At 46.5% G+C, this 18,452-nt stretch overlaps 1 protein-coding gene across 6 annotated transcripts in view; it reads right to left on the bottom strand.

Moving 5' to 3' along the window:
- The window catches only part of serac1 (serine active site containing 1), a 198,111-nt gene extending 180,298 nt beyond the window's left edge, over window positions 1-17,813 (bottom strand). For 2 of the 6 annotated variants that reach the window (XM_078556815.1, XM_078556817.1), the window contains exons 1-3: window positions 17,525-17,806; window positions 11,952-11,988; window positions 3,897-4,033 (exon numbers count right to left, since the gene is read on the bottom strand). In XM_078556815.1, the coding sequence (XP_078412941.1) occupies window positions 3,897-4,033; window positions 11,952-11,988; window positions 17,525-17,615 (265 nt within the window). In that variant the 5' untranslated portion in view covers window positions 17,616-17,806. Of the gene's footprint in view, window positions 1-3,896; window positions 4,034-11,951; window positions 11,989-17,524 lie in introns of all 6 variants that reach the window. The other 4 variants (XR_013578666.1, XM_078556818.1, XM_078556819.1 and 1 more) reach the window with 4 other exon arrangements.
- Window positions 17,814-18,452: the final 639 nt, after the last annotated feature.

Genomic DNA, 18,452 nt, shown 5'->3' with positions numbered 1-18,452 from the left:
CGCCCCCGACGCGCACACACACCCGCCCCCGACGCGCACACACACCCGCCCCCGACGCGCACACACACCCGCCCCCGACGCGCACACACACCCGCCCCCGACGCGCACACACACCCGCCCCCGACGCACACACACAGCACCCCACACACACACACACACACACAGACAGCCCCCCAAACACACACACACACAGCCCCCCACACACACAGACACCCCACACACACACACACACACACACACACACACAGCCCCCCCCACACACACACACACAGCCCCCCACACACACACACACACAGCCCCCCCCACACACACACACACAGCACCCCCCACACACACACACACAGCACCCCCCACACATACACACACACACAGCACCCCCCACACACACACACACAGCACCCCCCCCACACACACACACACAGCCCCCCCCACACACACACACACACAGCCCCCCCCCACACACACACACACACAGCACCCCCCACACACACACAGATACAGCACCCCACACACACACACAGATACAGCACCCCACACACACACACACACACACAGACACACACAGACACACACAGACACCCCCACACACACACACACACACACACACAGACAGCGCCCCCCCACACACACACACACAGACAGCCCCCCACACACACAGACAGACAGCCCCCCCCCACACACACAGACAGACAGCCCCCCCCACACACACACACGCAGACACCCCCCCCACACACACACACAGACAGCGCCACCCCCCACACACACACACACAGACAGCCCCCCCACACACACACAGACAGCGCCCCCCCACACACACACAGACAGCCCCCCCTACACACACACAGACAGCCCCCCCCACACACACACACAGACAGCCCCCCCCACACACACACACACACACACACACACACACACAGCCCCCCCCCACACACACACAGACACCCCCCACACACACATACACACAGACAGCGCCCCCCCCCACACACACACAGACAGTCCCCCCCCACACACACACACACAGACAGTCCCCTCCCACACACACACACAGACAGCCCCACCACACACACACAGACAGCGCCCCCCACACACACACAGACACCCCCCACACACACACACAGACAGCCCCCCCCCCACACACACACACACACAGACCCCCCCACACACACACACACACACACACAGACAGCCCCCCGCCCACACACACACACAGACAGCCCCCCCACACACACACAGACAGCCCCCCCACACACACACAGACAGCCCCCCCACACACACACACAGACAGCCCCCCCCCGACACACACACACACAGACAGCCCCCCCCACACACACACACACACACACACACAGACAGCCTGCCCCACACACACACAGACAGCCCCCCCACACACACACACAGACAGCACCCCCACACACACACACAGACAGCACCCCCACACACAGGCAGCCCCCCCACACACACACACAGACAGCACCCCACACACACACACAGACAGCCCCCCCACACACACACACACACAGACAGCCCCCCCACACACACACAGACAGCACCCCCCCCCACACACACACAGACACGCCCCACACACACACACACACACAGACAGACCCCCACACACACACACAGACAGCCCCCACACACACACACACACACAGACAGCCCCCCCCCACACACACACAGACAGCCCCCCCACACACACAGACAGACCACCCACACACACACACACAGACAGCCCCCCCCACACACACAGACAGCACCCCCACACACACACAGGCAGACAGCACCCCCACACACACACAGGCAGACAGCACCCCCACACACACACACGCAGACAGCGCCCCCACACACACACACACAGACAGCGCCCCCCCCCACACACACACAGACAGCCCCCCCACACACACACACACATACAGACAGGCCCCCCCACACACACACACACACAGCCCCCCACCACACACACACACACACAGCCCACCCCACACACACACAGACACCCCCCACACACACACACAGACAGCGCCCCCCCACACACACACACAGACAGCCCCCCCCACACACACAGACAGACAGCACCCCCCACACACACAGACAGACAGCCCCCCCCCACACACACAGACACCCCCCACACACACACACACACAGACAGCCCTACCCCACACACACACACACACACAGACCCCCCCCACACACACACAGACGGCCCCTCCCGCACACACACAGACGGCCCCTCCCGCACACACACAGACGGCCCCTCCCGCACACACACAGACGGCCCCTCCCGCACACACACAGACGGCCCCTCCCGCACACACACAGACGGCCCCTCCCGCACACACACAGACGGCCCCTCCCGCACACACACAGACGGCCCCTCCCGCACACACACAGACGGCCCCTCCCGCACACACACAGACGGCCCCTCCCGCACACACACAGACAGGCCCTCCCGCACACACACACACACACACAGACAGTTCCCCCACACACACACAGCACCCATCACACACACATACAGACAGTCCCCCACACACACGCACAGACAGCCCCTCCCACACACACACACACCCAGACAGTCCCCCCCACACACACACAGACAGCCCCTCCCACACACACACAGACAGCCTCCTCCACCACACCTGGTTCGACAAATAACGATGAGTTCATGCCGCATGCCGTTACTAATGCACAAATCCGCCAGCAAGTTCAGCCAAGAAAGCGTCATGAGTTGCTAATCATCAGAACTTGGTGGGAAATTTGCTCCACTCTGCTGTTTGTCTTGCACAAAGAGTACCTCACTCTCAACTTCCCTGTTAATTTTAAGAACATTCTGGATTTACACATTAACTGCTCATTAAACTCGCAAAGGTACAGCTCATACTTAGAACATAAACACCCTTTTTGCGACATCATAATTGCTAAAGTAGAAATGGAACAATTTAAACTTTTAAGTCTCATTCCTACATGCAGTAAATTGTTGCTAAAGATTTTTTAAATTTCATATTTCAAACATTTAAAGGCCTGAAATTTATCAGGGGTGGCAGCCTGCGCTGGAATGGAATGTTGAATGGTTAAACTGTGTTCTGATTCCAGTTCCATTGGAGTATCCGGATTCCAATTTGCAATGTCTCCGTCTGTGTCAATTGTGGGTTCGCAGCTGCAACTGTATTGAAAGTGGGCCGAATTCACGGTGCAGCCAAGGCTTGCCAAAGGGCTTTATTATATATGGTTTGGGATTGAGATTTTCTTGCTGCTGATGTTTCCAGTATCTCTCCCCCACCAATTACTCGACAGCAATAAGAGGTGGTATTGCAGGAACTGTATTTATGTATCCCTCTTCGTACAGACAACTTAAAAACCTAGAATCTGCTCTCGACAGGCTTTCAGTGATGCCACTTATGCCAACATCTCCCGGAATATGTAAAACCAGAGTCGGCAGCCCTTGTGAAGAGGGCATTTCAACTTGCAATTGTAAGATGCAAGTTTCAGGACCTAGGGACCATTGTGGGCTCCTAGAGCTTTACTTAATTTCATTATATAGTCAAAGAGGGATTTCCCCAGAGTTTTCCATGAATTGGCTAAGTTCACCTGTCCCCAAAAATGATATGCAAAGGGGTCAATGATATGTGAATGTCTGGACTAATGCTTAATAGGGCTGGGTCTTTTTCTCCAGTCCTTTTTGTAGGTTTACACCTGGAAAATATCAAGCCAAGCCACTAATGGCAAGCTGACAGTTTATGGTGGGTAAACATTCCTGTAGCACCCGTCTTTTAGCCATTACTTGCTACATGAGAATCGAAAATGGTGTCCAAGATGTACGCACTCATTTCTGGTGGGAAGTACACAGATGTTGTATAGGACTCCATCTTTAAAAACTTAATGTAAATGGTAGGACTCACCCTCCAATCCTTGCTGTTCTAGTGGAATGGTGTACACATAGATATATGATTTCAGTTTCTCTTGTTCTACAGCCTGTGTGTCAAGAGTCACGTTTTCTCCCAGTGCCAGGATTTCATAGGTAATAAATATGCAGCCGCTATCGTAGGCAAGAAAAGACAGATTGATTCACTTCAATAAACTGTAAAAACAAGTGTTCAAGGTTGCTTTTTTCAAGGTTTACATCAATCGTCCAATCAATTATAATGACTTTCTGTACCTACATGTTACCTTTCTGTAATTTCATTTATGTTCTTGAAAATGCAACAAACTAAGGTGGTTCTTCAGTGCTTGAAGAGCCAGGGCCAAATAAATCATTGCAGACTTGAGCAACCATATACTTCAATATGATCCCAATACATGGAAAAGTAACTTCAAAATTTTGAGGATAGCAAGGGCATAGAATGTACAAAGGGTGGTGGACTTGAATGTCCATCAGCATAATGGCTTTGTAGCATCACTCCTGAGCAAACTGGCACAGTCCTGATGGGCAAATCTTCTAGACTGGGCCTGCAGGAAGTGACGAGAGAACAAACAAGAGGGGAAACCCTCTTGAACTTGTCCTCACCAATCTACCTGTCGCAGATAAATTTGTTCAAAACAGACCTAGCAGGTCAAAACTGGACATCCATGAGGCAATGTGGGCAATTAGCAGCAGCAGAATTGTGTTCAATGACAATCTGTAACCTCATGGCCTGGAATATCCCTCACTCCACCATTACCACCAAGCCAGGGGTCAATCTTTGTTCCATGATAAGTGTAGAAGGGCATGCCAAGAACAGCACCAGCTAAAGCTAAAAATAAGGTAGCAACCTGATAAAACTACAACACAGGACGACATACATGTTAAACAGCAGAAGCAGCATGCTATAGACAGAACGAAGTGCATCGGATCAAAGATCTGCAGCCCTACCACATCCAGTCATGAATGCTGGTGGACAATTAAACAACTAACTAGAGGAGGAGGCTCCAAAAAATTCCTACCTTCAATGATGGTGGAGCCAGCAAGTTAATACAAAAGACAAGGCTGAAACATTTGCAACCATCTTACACAGAAGTGCTGAATGGATGATCCATCTTGATCTCCTTCTGAGGTCCCCACCATCACAGATGCCAGTCTTCAGACAATTCAATCCACCCCACGTGATATCAAGTAAAGGCTGAATGCAATGGTTACTGTAAAGGCTATGGGCCCTGACAACATCCTGGCTGCAGCACTGAGGACTTGTACACCAAACCTAGTTTTGCCCTTCGCCAGACTATTCCAGTACAGCTCTTCTTGATCAGTGGGTGTTTGCTAAAGGCCGATCTGCGACCCGGAGGTTGTGCAGCAAATAGGACAGGGTACCGCAAACGATTGAGTTTCGGATGAGTTGCTGGGTCTGGGTTTCCTTTTGTTGCATTTTCTTTCTGCCTCTGATATCTGCTTACTTTCAAAGGAGGCCTTTATTTGGTTACATCATCAGCAGCAAACTAGGCGAGCTTCTCCCAGTTCTCAAAATCCCTAAGTGAGCCTTCACAGTGTCCTTTTGGCACTGCCTTTGATCACCAGAAGGGTGCATCCCAAACTCAACCTCTCAAAAGATGAAAACAAAAAACTAAAAAACTACTGCAGATGCTGGAAATCCAAAACAAAAACATAATTACCTGGAAAAACTCAGCAGGTCTGGCAGCATCGGCATAGAAGAAAAGAGTTGACGTTTCGAGTCCTCATGACCCTTCAGCAGAACTGAGTAAAGTTAGGAGAGGGGTGAAATATAAGCTGGTTTAAGGTGGGGGGGAGAGAAGTTGCTGGGGGGGGGGGGGTGGTTGTAGGGACAAGCAAGCAATGATAGGAGGAGATAATCAAAAGAAGTCACAGACAAAGGAACAAAGACAAAGTGTAAAAGGTGGTGATATTATCTAAGAGAATGTGCTAATTAAGAATGGATGGCAGGACACTCAAAGTACAGCTCTAGTGGGGGTGGGGTGGAAAGACTGACAGGGCATTACAGTTATAGATTTAAAAATAATGGGAATAGGTGGGAAAAGAAACATCTATATAAATTATTGGAAAAAACAAAAGGGAGGGGGAAGAAATGGAAAGGGGGTGGGGATGGGGGAGGGAGTTCAAGATCTAAAGTTGTTGCATTCAATATTTAGTCCGGAAGGCTGTAAAGTGCCTAGTCGGAAGATGAGGTGCTGTTCCTCCAGTTTGCGTTGGGCTTCACTGGAACAATGCAGCAAGCCAAGGACAGACATGTGGGCAAGAGAGCAGGGTGGTGTGTTAAAATGGCAAGCGACAGGGAGGTTTGGGTCTTTCTTGCGGACAGACTGCAGGTGTTTTGCAAAGCGGTCGCCCAGTTTGCGTTTGGTCTCTCCAATGTAGAGGAGGCCGCACTGGGAGCAACGAATGTAGTAGACTAAGTTAGGGGAAATGCAAGTGAAATGCTGCTTCACTTGAAAGGAGTGTTTGGTGCACTTTAAAGATGATGCACTTTAGTAAGCAAGTGTCAGGCATTCTGGTAAAATGACCACCCAAACTCAATTGTGACTGTCTCAATATGGTGTGGATGCTTGGCATGCCAGCTCAGGTGAGCACCTCAGTGTCTGGTATTTTGCCCTGCCATCTGATCTTCAGAAACTTCCAAAGGCAGCTCAAGTGAAAGTGGTGAGCTTCTTGTAATGACACTTGTACACAGGCCAAGTCTTGCATGTGTAGAACAGAGTGGGCAGGATGATTGCTCTACAAGCTTTCAGTTTTAACTGGCAGATTTAATTCTCTTCATTCCCAGACTGATGTTTGAAGTCTGCTGAAGGCTACACTTGCTTTGGCGATTCTTGCATGCGGCTTGTCGTCAACATACACAGCTGGAGAGAGTGTGCTGCTGAGATAAGTGAATTTATCCACTGCTGACAAGTTCTGGTCATGGACCAAAACCTTGGGCTCGAGATAGGCCTTTCCTGGAGTAGGTTGGTACATTACTTCAGTTTTCTTTGTGCTGATGTAAGGGTGAAGTTGTCACGTGCATTAGAGAATAAGTCCATGCAATACTGCATGTCCAGCACCGAGCCAGCAGCTAGTGCACAGTCATCAGCAAACAGGAAATTGTGAACTATGCCCTTGGCTGTTTGTTGCCTGGAATCATCTCAAATTGAGCAGCTTCCCATCGATGTGATATCTGATTTCGATGCCAGGGTCACCATTATGGAAGGCAGTGGAGAGCATGGTGGAGAAAAACATGCAGAAGTGGCTTGGCACTAGCACGCTAATCTGTTTAACTCCATTAGTAAAGCATGCTGTCGTGGGACTGTCGAACCATTCTGAAGAATTTCTCAGGCCAGCCAAATTTCTCCATTGCCTTCCAAAGGCACTCATAGCTGACTGTGTCAAATGCCTTGGTCAGATCAACAAACGTGATGTAGAGGTCCATTCTTGGCATCTCTCCTGGAGCTGTTGAACTGCGAACACATATCAGTGGTTCCTTGGCCTTTTCTGAAACCGCACCTACTCTTTAGCAGCAGATTCTGGAAAAGATATGGCCAGCAATGGAGAGGAATGAGATTCCTCTATAATTGTTGCGAGATTGCCGAGTTCCTTTCTGTTCGTACAGGTGGACAATGGAGGCATCTTTGTATCTTTGCCAGATGGTTCCTTAGTCCCATAAAGGCTAACGAGTTCCGTGAGTTTTTTTGACTAGGCATTGACCTCCAGCCTTGTAGGTCTCAGGTGGGATAACATTAGGTCCTGGAGTTTTACCATCAGACAGGAGTTTGATTACGTTTGTAGTTCCTAACTGCATGGGAGGGCCATCAAGAGAGCTGTTGATGGCAACTTGTGGCAGCCTTTTGATTGCTCCTTCGTTCATGGATGAAGGCTCATTGGGGATTTGGTTAAAGTGCTCTGCCGATCTTTCTAGAATTTGGGCTTTTTCTATGAGCAGTATTGACCCGTTGGAACCGAGTATTGGTGATGAACCAGTAGACTAGGGCCAGTAGACATATTTCAGAGCGTCACAGAACCTATTCTAGTCTTGGTGGTCTGCATATGACTGACGTTCGCCTGCTTTCTGATTCAGCCAAGTGTCTTGCATCTCTCTGAGCTTGTATTGGACAGTCCAGGGAATGTTTCGGTCGGCATCGTGCTTGGATAATGCTGACTTCTCATTGAGGTAATCCTTGTTGAGGCAAAGTTTCCCTTCCAGTCGTTTCTGGATTACCTCCTTGTTTTCATTGGACCAATCTTGATGCTCAAAAGAGTTAGAGCCAAGGGCCTCTAGAGCAGTGGAGCATACTATATCTCTGAAGGTTGCCCAGTCATCCTCAATGCACTAAGTGACCATTTTCATTGTACTCAGGCCACTCAAGTTTCTCTAAAAGAGATTCCTTCATGACTGCCTGTTTCAGCCTTGAGCCATTGAGACACTTCTGTACTTCCATACCATGTGGAAATCTAAGGGGATAGGTCTTGATGCTAAGCTTTGAAATGATAAGACAGTGGTCAGTACAGCAGTCAGCATCACACGTGGCTTTCATTACATGCACATTCTGCCTGGCCCTTTGGCTGGTGATGTCAGAGTCAATTAGATGCCAGTGCACAGAACAGGGGTGCATCCAAAACGTCTTACTGTGATTAGGGAAACTGAAAACGTTTTGATGATTAAGCGCTTATGCTCAGCACACATCTTCAACAAGAAGAGATCGCTGCTGTTACAACTGCCAACCCAGTTTTTGCTGATGACCCCTCCACATGCCTGGTGATCTCCACCACCTCTTGTGCTGAAGTTGCCAAGAATGATTAGCTTGTCTGGCTTTGGCAAGGTGGCAACCAAGGAGTGGAGATGAGTTAATAACCTTGGGAAGGCATGTCTGCTCACTGACGAGTTGGTTCATGAGAGCAAAGACCATGCCAGCTTCACACCATTCTTCTTTTCCATGGCTACTCCAAAGGCAACCTGCACCTATTTCCTTGAGCTGACCCTCTTCAGTTAGGTGTCTCGCTGAAGTAGCATTCTGGACGTTGTACCTAGCCAGCTCTCTAGTGAAGAGAGCAGTTCTTCTCTCAGGTCTGTTGGCTGTGCAGTTGTCTACACAGACATTCCATGTGCCAATGGTGACCGGTGTCACCTTTACTTTCGTTTTTGAGATTGACTCACGACCAGGTTGATGGGATCCTTGCCAACCATGGTCTGCTGGCCAGGGAGGTGAAGCAGACAATGTTTAGGGCATCTTTCCTAGCCCCTTTCTCATATTGGGAGGTGAGCAGTGTGGTCTCAAGAGGGTTGCTCAGGGGCTGCTGAGTTCCACTTCTGCTTCATTCCAGTGAATCCACTCCTGCTGCTATGTTGCTTGCCCGTTGCCAAAGGACATGTGACAGATAGATGATGGATGACAGATGATAAAGAAAGGTGACGAACATGACTTGTGCTTGAATTGGATTATAGTGAGGGAGAGTTGTGCACCACTAACCTCACCCTCATGTCCTGACCTATCTTGGTCCAGTGGCAAGATGGGTCTAGATGGCTGGAGATAGATCCAGATTCAGTGGGTAACAGTGGGTCTCTTGTCAAGCTCTACGCATTCCACAATACAGTGCTGACCTGCCTTCAAGATCGTTAGACCTGAGGTTGGCCTCATCCATCCAGTGTGCCAGAATCAATCTTCACATGCCAGGATAGACAAATCCTAAGTCACCAGGGTAGCAGTCCCAACAGCTATCCTCACCTGGTTTGGCCCACCCATCAATGCGGTTTACCGGGCTGCGGTCGCTGTCGCATGCTAACAACTACTTAGAGCCAAAGGTGAGAGCTCGGTGAAAGTGAGGACCAATACAGAATGACCCACTCCAAAGAGTGCAGCGAGCCCATCTGAGAGAGGTGTTACCCTTCCCTTACACTCCTGTACACTCCAGTACAGCTACAACACCGGCATCTACCTGACAATGTGGAAAATATATGTCCTGACCAAAGCAGGACAAATCTAATCTGACCAATTACTATACCATCAGTCTATTCTCAATCATCAGCAAATTGTTGTCGACAGTGCAATCAAGCAGCACTTAGCAAAAACCTACTCACTGATGATGAGCTTTGGTTACGCCTGGGCCACTCAACCCCAGGGGTCACCACAGTCTTGCTCCAAACATTAACAAAAGAGCTGAATTCCAGACTTGAGCTGAGAGTGGCAGCCCTTGGCATCAAGACAGCATTTGATGCAATGGCATCAAGGAGCCCGAGCACAACTGAAGTCAATGGGAACCAGGGAGAAAACTCTCCACTGGCTGGAGTCGTATCTAGTACAAAGGAAGATGGTTGTGGCTGTTGGAAGCCAATCGTTTTGACCCTGGACATCACTGCTGGAGTTCCTCAGGTTAACGTCCTAGGCCAAACCACCATCAGCTACTTCATTAATGACCTTCCCTCCAACGTAAGTCAGAAATGGGGATGTTCATTGGTGATTGCACATTGCTCAGTACCATTTCAAACTCCTCAGATACTAATGCAGTCTGTGCCAATGTGCAACAAGACCCGAACAACATTCAGGCTTGGGTTGCTAAGGAACATTTGTGTCACAATGGCCATTTCCAAGAAGAAAACAATCTAACCATCTCCCCTTGACATTCAACGGCATTACTATCACTAAATCCCCCACCATCAACATCCTGTGGGTTATCAGTGACCAGATCTGGACCAGCCATATAAACTACAACAACAGGTCAGAGGCTGGGAATTCTGTGGCAAATAATACAACTCCTGACTCCCCAAAGCCTATCCACCATCTGCAAGGCACAAGTAAGGAAATGCGATGGAATACTCTCCCACGTGCCTGGCTGATGAGGTTGATGCGGCTGATGTGGTGTACAGGACTTAAAAAAGGCATTTGATAAAGTGCCACATAACTTTAGAGCAAAGTTAGAGAATGCAAGAAATAGGAGCAGGAGTAAAACATATGGGCCATCGAGCCTGCTCCATCATTCAACATGATCATGGCTGATCTTGGGCTTCAATTCTACTTCCCCACCCATTCCCCATTACCCCTTGATTCCCTGAGAGATCAAGGTCCATAACTTCTGAGCTCCAGGGCAGTCTATCTTTGGGGGGCATGGAGGAGTACCCCAAAGATGCTTTGGGGACACCCCCTCCCCTCCTCCCCAACCCCTTACATACTAGGTAAGGATTGCACGGTAATTGCCTAGGAAGTTCAAACTACTGATGGGCAATTGCCCTGCACTGGGATCCATCAGAAAATATGATTTAAATCGCAAACTTTGGATGGTTCCGACTGTCTTAAAGGAATAGTTACCCAGAAAAAATTATAAGAATTAAACTTCTTAAAAGTTAGACTTCTAGCTTCTAGGTAACTGATGTACTGACCTCTCCCAACCCTCATGGGACCCCCAATTAGTACCCCCCACCCCACCGCACCCCCCCCCCCCCCACCAACTACAAAAGTCCCGACCCCCTCCATGGATCCCCCCACCTCTCCCCAAACCGTCCACGGAACTCTCCCACCCCCTCAAAACCCCAGCCCCCACAACTCTGATTGCCACTCTGCGGAAGTTCAGGCCTGAAAAATCTGTCCAGCACAGTAACACCAACAACACTCAGAAGCTCAACACCCATCCAAGACAAAACAATTGCTTAATTGGCATTCCATCCACCACCTTAAACATCTACAAGATGCAGTACAGCACTTTGCCAAGGCTCTTTTGCCAGCACCTTGCAAACCTGCAACTTCTACCAAAGACAGCAGGTGCATGGGAATATCACCACCTGCATGGTCCCCTCCTACTCTGCCTTGGAAATATATCACCAGTTCTTCACTGTCACTTGGTCAAAATCCAGGAACTCCCTCCCTAACAGCATTTTGGGAGTACCTATACCACATGGATTGCAACAGTTCGAGAAGGCAGCTCAGCACCACCTTCTTAAGGGTAATTAGGGATGGGCAATAAATGCCAGCGTTACTAGCAATATTCATATCCCAAGAATTAATAAAAAACTATTCAAACATGGTTAAATGACCTTTCAAAAACTTACCCCACAATAACTGGTCCAGCATATTTTCCAATTTTTCCTGCCAAAATAGAAAGATGAAAGAATTTTAGAATGTTAAATTCAGGAGAGGGGTACTGTCATCAGGTCAAGAATTAAGCAGATAAGCACAATCTATAACAAAAATCTATGTTGTGAAGAGGATAAATCTGGTATCAGTGAGGTGAACAGTTTGCTAACAGGACCAACTTATCATCTTATAGAATCATAGAATGGTTATGGCATAGAAGAAGCCATTCGGCCCATCTTGTCCATGTTGGCTCCTTGCAAGAACTCACCTAGTCCCACACCCTTGCTTTTTTTCTGTAGTCCTGCAAATGTGCTCTCTTCAGATAATTATCCAATTCTCTTTTGAAGGCCTTGATTGAACGTGCCTCCACCACACTCTCCGGCAGTGCATTCCAGATCCTAACCACTTGTAAAAATGTTTGTCCTCATGTCACCATTGCTTCCTTTGTCAATCACCTTAAATCAGTGTCCTCTGGTTCTTCCAACAGGAGCATTTTCTCCCTATCTATTCTGCCCAGGCCCTTGATGATTTTGAACACCTCAATCAAAATTCCTCTTAACCTTCTCTTCTCCAAGCAGAACAGCTCCACCTTCTCCAAACTATCCACATAACTCAAGTTCCTCATCCCTGGAACCATTCTCCTGAGTGCACTCTCCCTGATGTCTTCACAACCTTCCTAAAGTGCCCAGAACTTGACATATTACTCCAGTTGAACCAGTGTCTTATACAGGTTATCATAACTTGCCTTTGTACTCTATGCTCCTAAATTAAATTTAATCTGCCACTTTTCCACTATGGCCTTCTGTACTTCAACGCTATCCTCAAGTTCACATTACTTCCATGTTTTTTGTCACACACAAATTTTGAAATTGTGCCCTGTACACCAAAGTCTAATATCAAGAAAAGCAGTGGTCCTAACACCAATTCTGGTGAACCCCAATGTAAACCTTCCTCCAGTCTGAAAAACAACCATTCACCACTACACTCTATTTCCTGTCACTCAGTCAATTTCATATCCATGCTGCTACTGACCCTTTCATTTCTTACACTGGGGCTGGTACAGCAATGGTTCACTGAATTGGTTCCTGGGATGATGGAGAGGTTGAGTAAATTGGGCCCACATTCAATGGGCTTTAGAGGAATGGGAGGCAACTTCATTGAAATATAAAGGATTCTCAGTGGCTTGACAGGGTAGGCACTGAGGGATTGTTTCCATTGGTCGGGGAATCTAAAATACGGGGACACAGTCTCAGGATAAGGGTCCAATTATTTAAGGCTGAGATAAGACAAAATTACTTCAATTAATGGGCTGTGCATCTTTGGAATTCTCTACCCCAGAGGGTTGTGGATGCACCATCTTTGAAAACAATTAAGGGTGGGATGGACAGATTATTGGTCTCTCAGGGAATCAAAGGATATCTGGGCAGGAAGGTGGAGATGAAGCCCAAGATCAGCCATTCTCATCTTGAATGGCAGAGCTGGCTCAACAGGCCATATGGTCTACTCTTGCTCCTACTTCTTGTGTTCTCTGACTTTGCTCACAATCCTGTTATGTGGCACTTTATAAAATGCTATTTGCAAGTCCATGTGTCAGTCACATCGCCCTCACCAACCCTCTCTGTTACCTCATTAAAAAAACTCAAGCAGGTTAGTTAAACATGATTTGCCCATGACATATCTGTGCTGACTTTCCTCAATTAAACTGCATTTGCCCAACTAACTGTTAATTTTGTCCCGAATTATCATTTCTAAAAGCTTCTCCACCATGGAGGTTAAATTGACTAGTCTATAGTTGCTAGGCTTATCCTTACACCTCCTTCTGAATAAAAGATGTGATATTTGCATTTCTCCAGCTGTCTGCTATCTCATGCCTGTGTTTACTGAGGGCTGGAAAAATGTGGTCAATGCAGAGTTAATATTTCAGGTCAATAACCTTTCATCAGAACAGATCAGCATTACTAATTACTTTCTGAATAGGTCCCTCTGTCCCTGCATACTCTTTAGAACTGTGCCAACTCACCAAGGCTCCTTCGACAGCACCTCCCACCATCTAGAAGGACAAGGGCAGCAGATGCATGGGAACACCATCACTTGCAAGTTCCCCTCTAATCCACAAAGCGTCATGCTTGGAACTATATCACCATTCCTTCACTGTTGCTGAGTCAAAATCCTGTAACTCCCTTCCAAACTACACTGTAGATGTACCTACACGACATTTACTGCAGCAGTTCAACAAGGTGACTCAGCACCATCTCCTCAAGGGCAATTAGGCAACAAAAGCTGGCTTAAGCCAGTGATGCCCACATCCCATGAAAGAATGGCAGATGGGTGGGAAATGAAATAGTTTTTCAAAGTGCATCACCTCACACTTCTCTGCATTAAATTCCATCTGCCATACTCTAGTTTTAAAAACACCCATTTACCATGGCTTGGTGTTTTCTGTACTTAATCCAATCTGACATTGACCACCCTCCTATATCATGGCCCTCCGTTTTGTTAACCAGCCTTCTGGTAGTTGTCAAACACTTTCGTAAAATCCATATGGATAACATTTCTGATGATGTGGGGTCTTGACAAAAGCTTTGTTAAAATCCATATTGATTGCATCAAATGAGCTATTCTCATCAACCCTTCCATGATACCTCCTTAAAAAATTCAACCAAGTTAATCAGGGTGGAGGAAGTGGAAGGGCTATCTTCCAGCCTTCCCCAGATACGGAAGAGGTACCAGAGGATTGGAAATTGGCAAATATGACACCCTTGTTCAAGAATTCATCCACCATTCCCTTATTTCCATTATTAATTTCCCAGGCTCTCTCTCTAGAGGACTAACACTCACTTTAGTTACTCTTTTCCTTTTAAAATACCTATAGACACTCTTACTATCCATTTTTATATTTCTAGCTAGCTTTCTTTCATACTCTAGTTTCCCCATCCTTTTTTTCAGTCATTCTTTGTTGTTTTTAATATACTGTCCAATCTTCTCACCCGCCACTAATCTTCGCAGAATTGTACACTTCCTCTTTCAATCTGATATTATCTTTGACTTCCTTAGTTAGCCACAATGGTGCGTCCTTCCCGGGGTCTTTTTTTCTGATTGGAATGTATATTTGCTGAGTATTATGAAATAACTCTTTAAATGTCTGCCACTGCATTGCTACTGATATTTTAGCCAGCTCTGTCTTTATACCCTCATAATTGCCCTTATTTAAGTTCAAAAGACCAGTCTCAGAGCAACTCTCTTCTCCCTCAAACTAAATGCAAAATTCAGTTGTTATAATCAATGCTATCTAGGATGCCTTCACTGAGATCATTAATTAATCCTCAATCATTGCACATTACCAGATCTAAAATAGCCTGTTCTCTGGTTGGATCTAGAACTTGCTGCTCTAAGAAAGCAACTCAAAGCCTCTATGAACTCATCTTCCAGGTTATCTTTGCCAATCTGATTCATCCAATCTATAGATATATTAAAATCACCCTTGATTATCACTAGAACTTCCTCACAAGCCCAGGGAGTTCAGTTTCTTCCTGAAGGCTCCACCCTACAGTGTGGTTACTGTTAGGGGGCCTATAAACTACTCCCACAAGTAACTTCTTACCTTTGCTATTTCTTATCTCTATCCAAACAGATTCTACATATTGTTCTTTAGAACTAAGGTTATCTCTCTCTAGTGTACTAACATCATCCTTAATTAACAATACTACACCTCCACCTTTTCCTAGCTTTCCATCCTTCCTAAATGTCATATACCCTTGAATATTCAGGTCCCAGGCTTTATCATTTTGCAGCCATATCTCTGTAATTTCTATCAGATCACACACATTTATTTCTATTTGAGCTGACAATTCATCTATTTTATTACGAATGCTACGTACATTCAGATACAGAGCCTTTAGTTTGATCTTTTTACTATTTTTTGCAACCTCTAGCCTTATCTGCTGGCACGGTCTTAAGTTTGTATGCTCTGTCCCTTCCTGCCACAGTCTGATTATCATTACCCTTACTGCTACCCTGATCTCTTGCTTCGTCCTCTCCCTTTAATTTATCACACCTTCCCTCAATTGATCCCACAACCCCACTACTGAGTGAAATTCAGTCAAATGAGGGATTATTAACCTAAAGGTCTGTTTGAGGACATCCCAGAACATGCTACGTTGTCATGGAGATGGGCGAGCTTCAGCAAGTTCTCTGGTTTCAATGTATCTAAGAGAGTTAAGTGCAGCATGGACCTGGTGTGTGTAGTTCGCAGCTCACTGAGAGAAGATAGCCAAAGTAAATGACAGCTAGTAGGTCCACACTGTAAGCAGAGAAAAAGCGAACTTCATCATTCATCCAATGAAATGCAGGTGGGGCTTAATCTCAGTTTGGATTTCATGAGGGAAAAGAAGCTGGAAGATTGCCTAGTTTGAAGTTAGCGGAAAAATCTACAATGGTCCTCACAGAGTCTTATGGCAAAAGAAAGCACCAGCAGATTAGCTTGGAAGTATTGAGAAGGCAATGGACTGAGGTATCTACATTCAAGAGGTAGTAAATGAAGTCTTACCTCTCAGAATAGCTGGAACAGTAGGGAATTAAAGTAGTTTCCAAAGGACTGTGACATATCTATGGGTGGTCCCTACAGAAGTAAATAACTAAGTTTGACGTGTCTTAAAAGGAAAAAGCTTGGGCGAAGTAGAGAGTAAAACAGTGCAAAACATAGTTATGACTTATAATGTTAAGACTGCATGTTTTGTTTAATTCATTGATATAAAATCAAGTTTGTTTTTGTTTAAACCGTGAAATCTTGTGGTGTAGTTAAAACAAGGTGTTCAGATTTTTCTTTAAATGTTAACTGTCCCTAGCAGGATTGTAACAAACTTAATTTGATAATAACTAGATAATGTTTGTATTGCAATGTTGATAAATACCGTATTGGCCAGAACACTGGGGATAACTCCCCTGCTCGTCCTCAAAATTGAGCCATGGAATCTTTTGCATTTATACAATCAAGCAGATAGGGCCTCAGTTTAACATCTCAATCTGAAAGACAGTACCGGCATTAGTGCTGGAATGTTGTATCAGCCTTGCTTTTTGTGCTGAAGTCCTGGAATAGAACGTGAACCGGAATCTTGTGATTCAGAGGCAAGTGTGGTAGTGACGCTACTACCTGAGTCATGGCTGACATACACCGGGTCAGTTTCTCTCCCAGAGAGCCAGCACAGACATTACAGGCCGACTTGCCTCAGTCTGTGCGATAACCATGATTTTATGATTCCGTGAAGCATCTTAGCACATTTTATTAAATATAATGCCACATAAATGCAGCTTATTGGTGCAACATTTAGAAGCCTTGTCAATAACGCTTATTTCCTTTAAGTGTCACATTTACTTCCTGCCACAATGTAAACATCACATTTCAGTTGCCCGATTTAATTTTTAAGTATCGAACCTTTCCGAATTAAATGTCACTTACGTATCAAGCCTACACTTTATATTCATTATCATTTAGTACAAAATCCCCAAGCAGGTCCATTTAAAAGCAGCAAACAAAGCAAAAGTCTCTTACTGACGCGCCTCGAACGATTATAACCTTTGGTGGCAGAGCCTGCCCAAGCCAGAGCCCTGGAGGAGCAGATCCAACGAGCCGTCAACGACATGGAGAAGCCTGTCCGTGGATCTTGCTATCTGCTCCACAGCTTCCTCACAGACGCAAGCTGTAGCAACGTAACGCCGTATACCCGCAATGGTGCAAGCATGTAGGATTAATCCGAGTACGGAGTCGCGGAATTCAAATTGTCGCTGGAAAAGTTGTCAGTAACGAGCTAGAGAGAGAAAAGCCCACAAGGTGCGAGTTAGTGGTTGAAGTACCTTAAATTAAAGAGCCTCCAAGGAGAAATCATCCCCTTCCTAGCTAAACTCATGGTTTCGGAGAAAGATTTGGCCGACTGAAACTTTTATTCATTTACATCTGTCTCAGGATTTTTTTGAGAAATAGATTGTTTTTAAGTGACACGTCTTTAACTTGCAGCAAGTCCCGTTCCCCTACCACCCCTGCGCTTGCTGATCGTCATTGACTCCTGGTCAAGCAACATCTTGATTTTAACATTCACATTCTTGTTTTCAGATCCCTCCTAGGCCTTGTCCCTCCCTATCTCTGAATTTCTCTTCCAATTTCACAATCATGCGAGATATCAGAGTCCTCTAATTCTGGCCTCTTGTGCATTCCCAATCATAATTGCTCCACAATTAGTGGCCATGCCTTCAGTTGCCTAGGCTCCAAGTTCTGGAGTTCCCTCCCTACACCTCTCTACCTCATTTTCCTCCTTTAATTATGTTCCTGTGAAATGCCTTGAGATGTTTCATTACATTAAAGGTGATATATTTATATAAGTTGTTGTTAGTATCAGCTATGGTTCAATTGCTTGACTCTTGCCTCTGAGACACAAAGTTCTTGGTTCAAGTCCCACTTCAAAAAATAAGTACTGAGGGACTGT

The sequence above is a fragment of the Cetorhinus maximus genome, chromosome 14 (genome assembly GCF_964194155.1).
Source record: "Cetorhinus maximus chromosome 14, sCetMax3.hap1.1, whole genome shotgun sequence".
Lineage (NCBI taxonomy): Eukaryota > Metazoa > Chordata > Chondrichthyes > Lamniformes > Cetorhinidae > Cetorhinus > Cetorhinus maximus.
The sequence above is the reverse complement of the archived record's forward strand: the minus strand, read 5'-3'. Positions and strand labels throughout refer to the sequence as shown.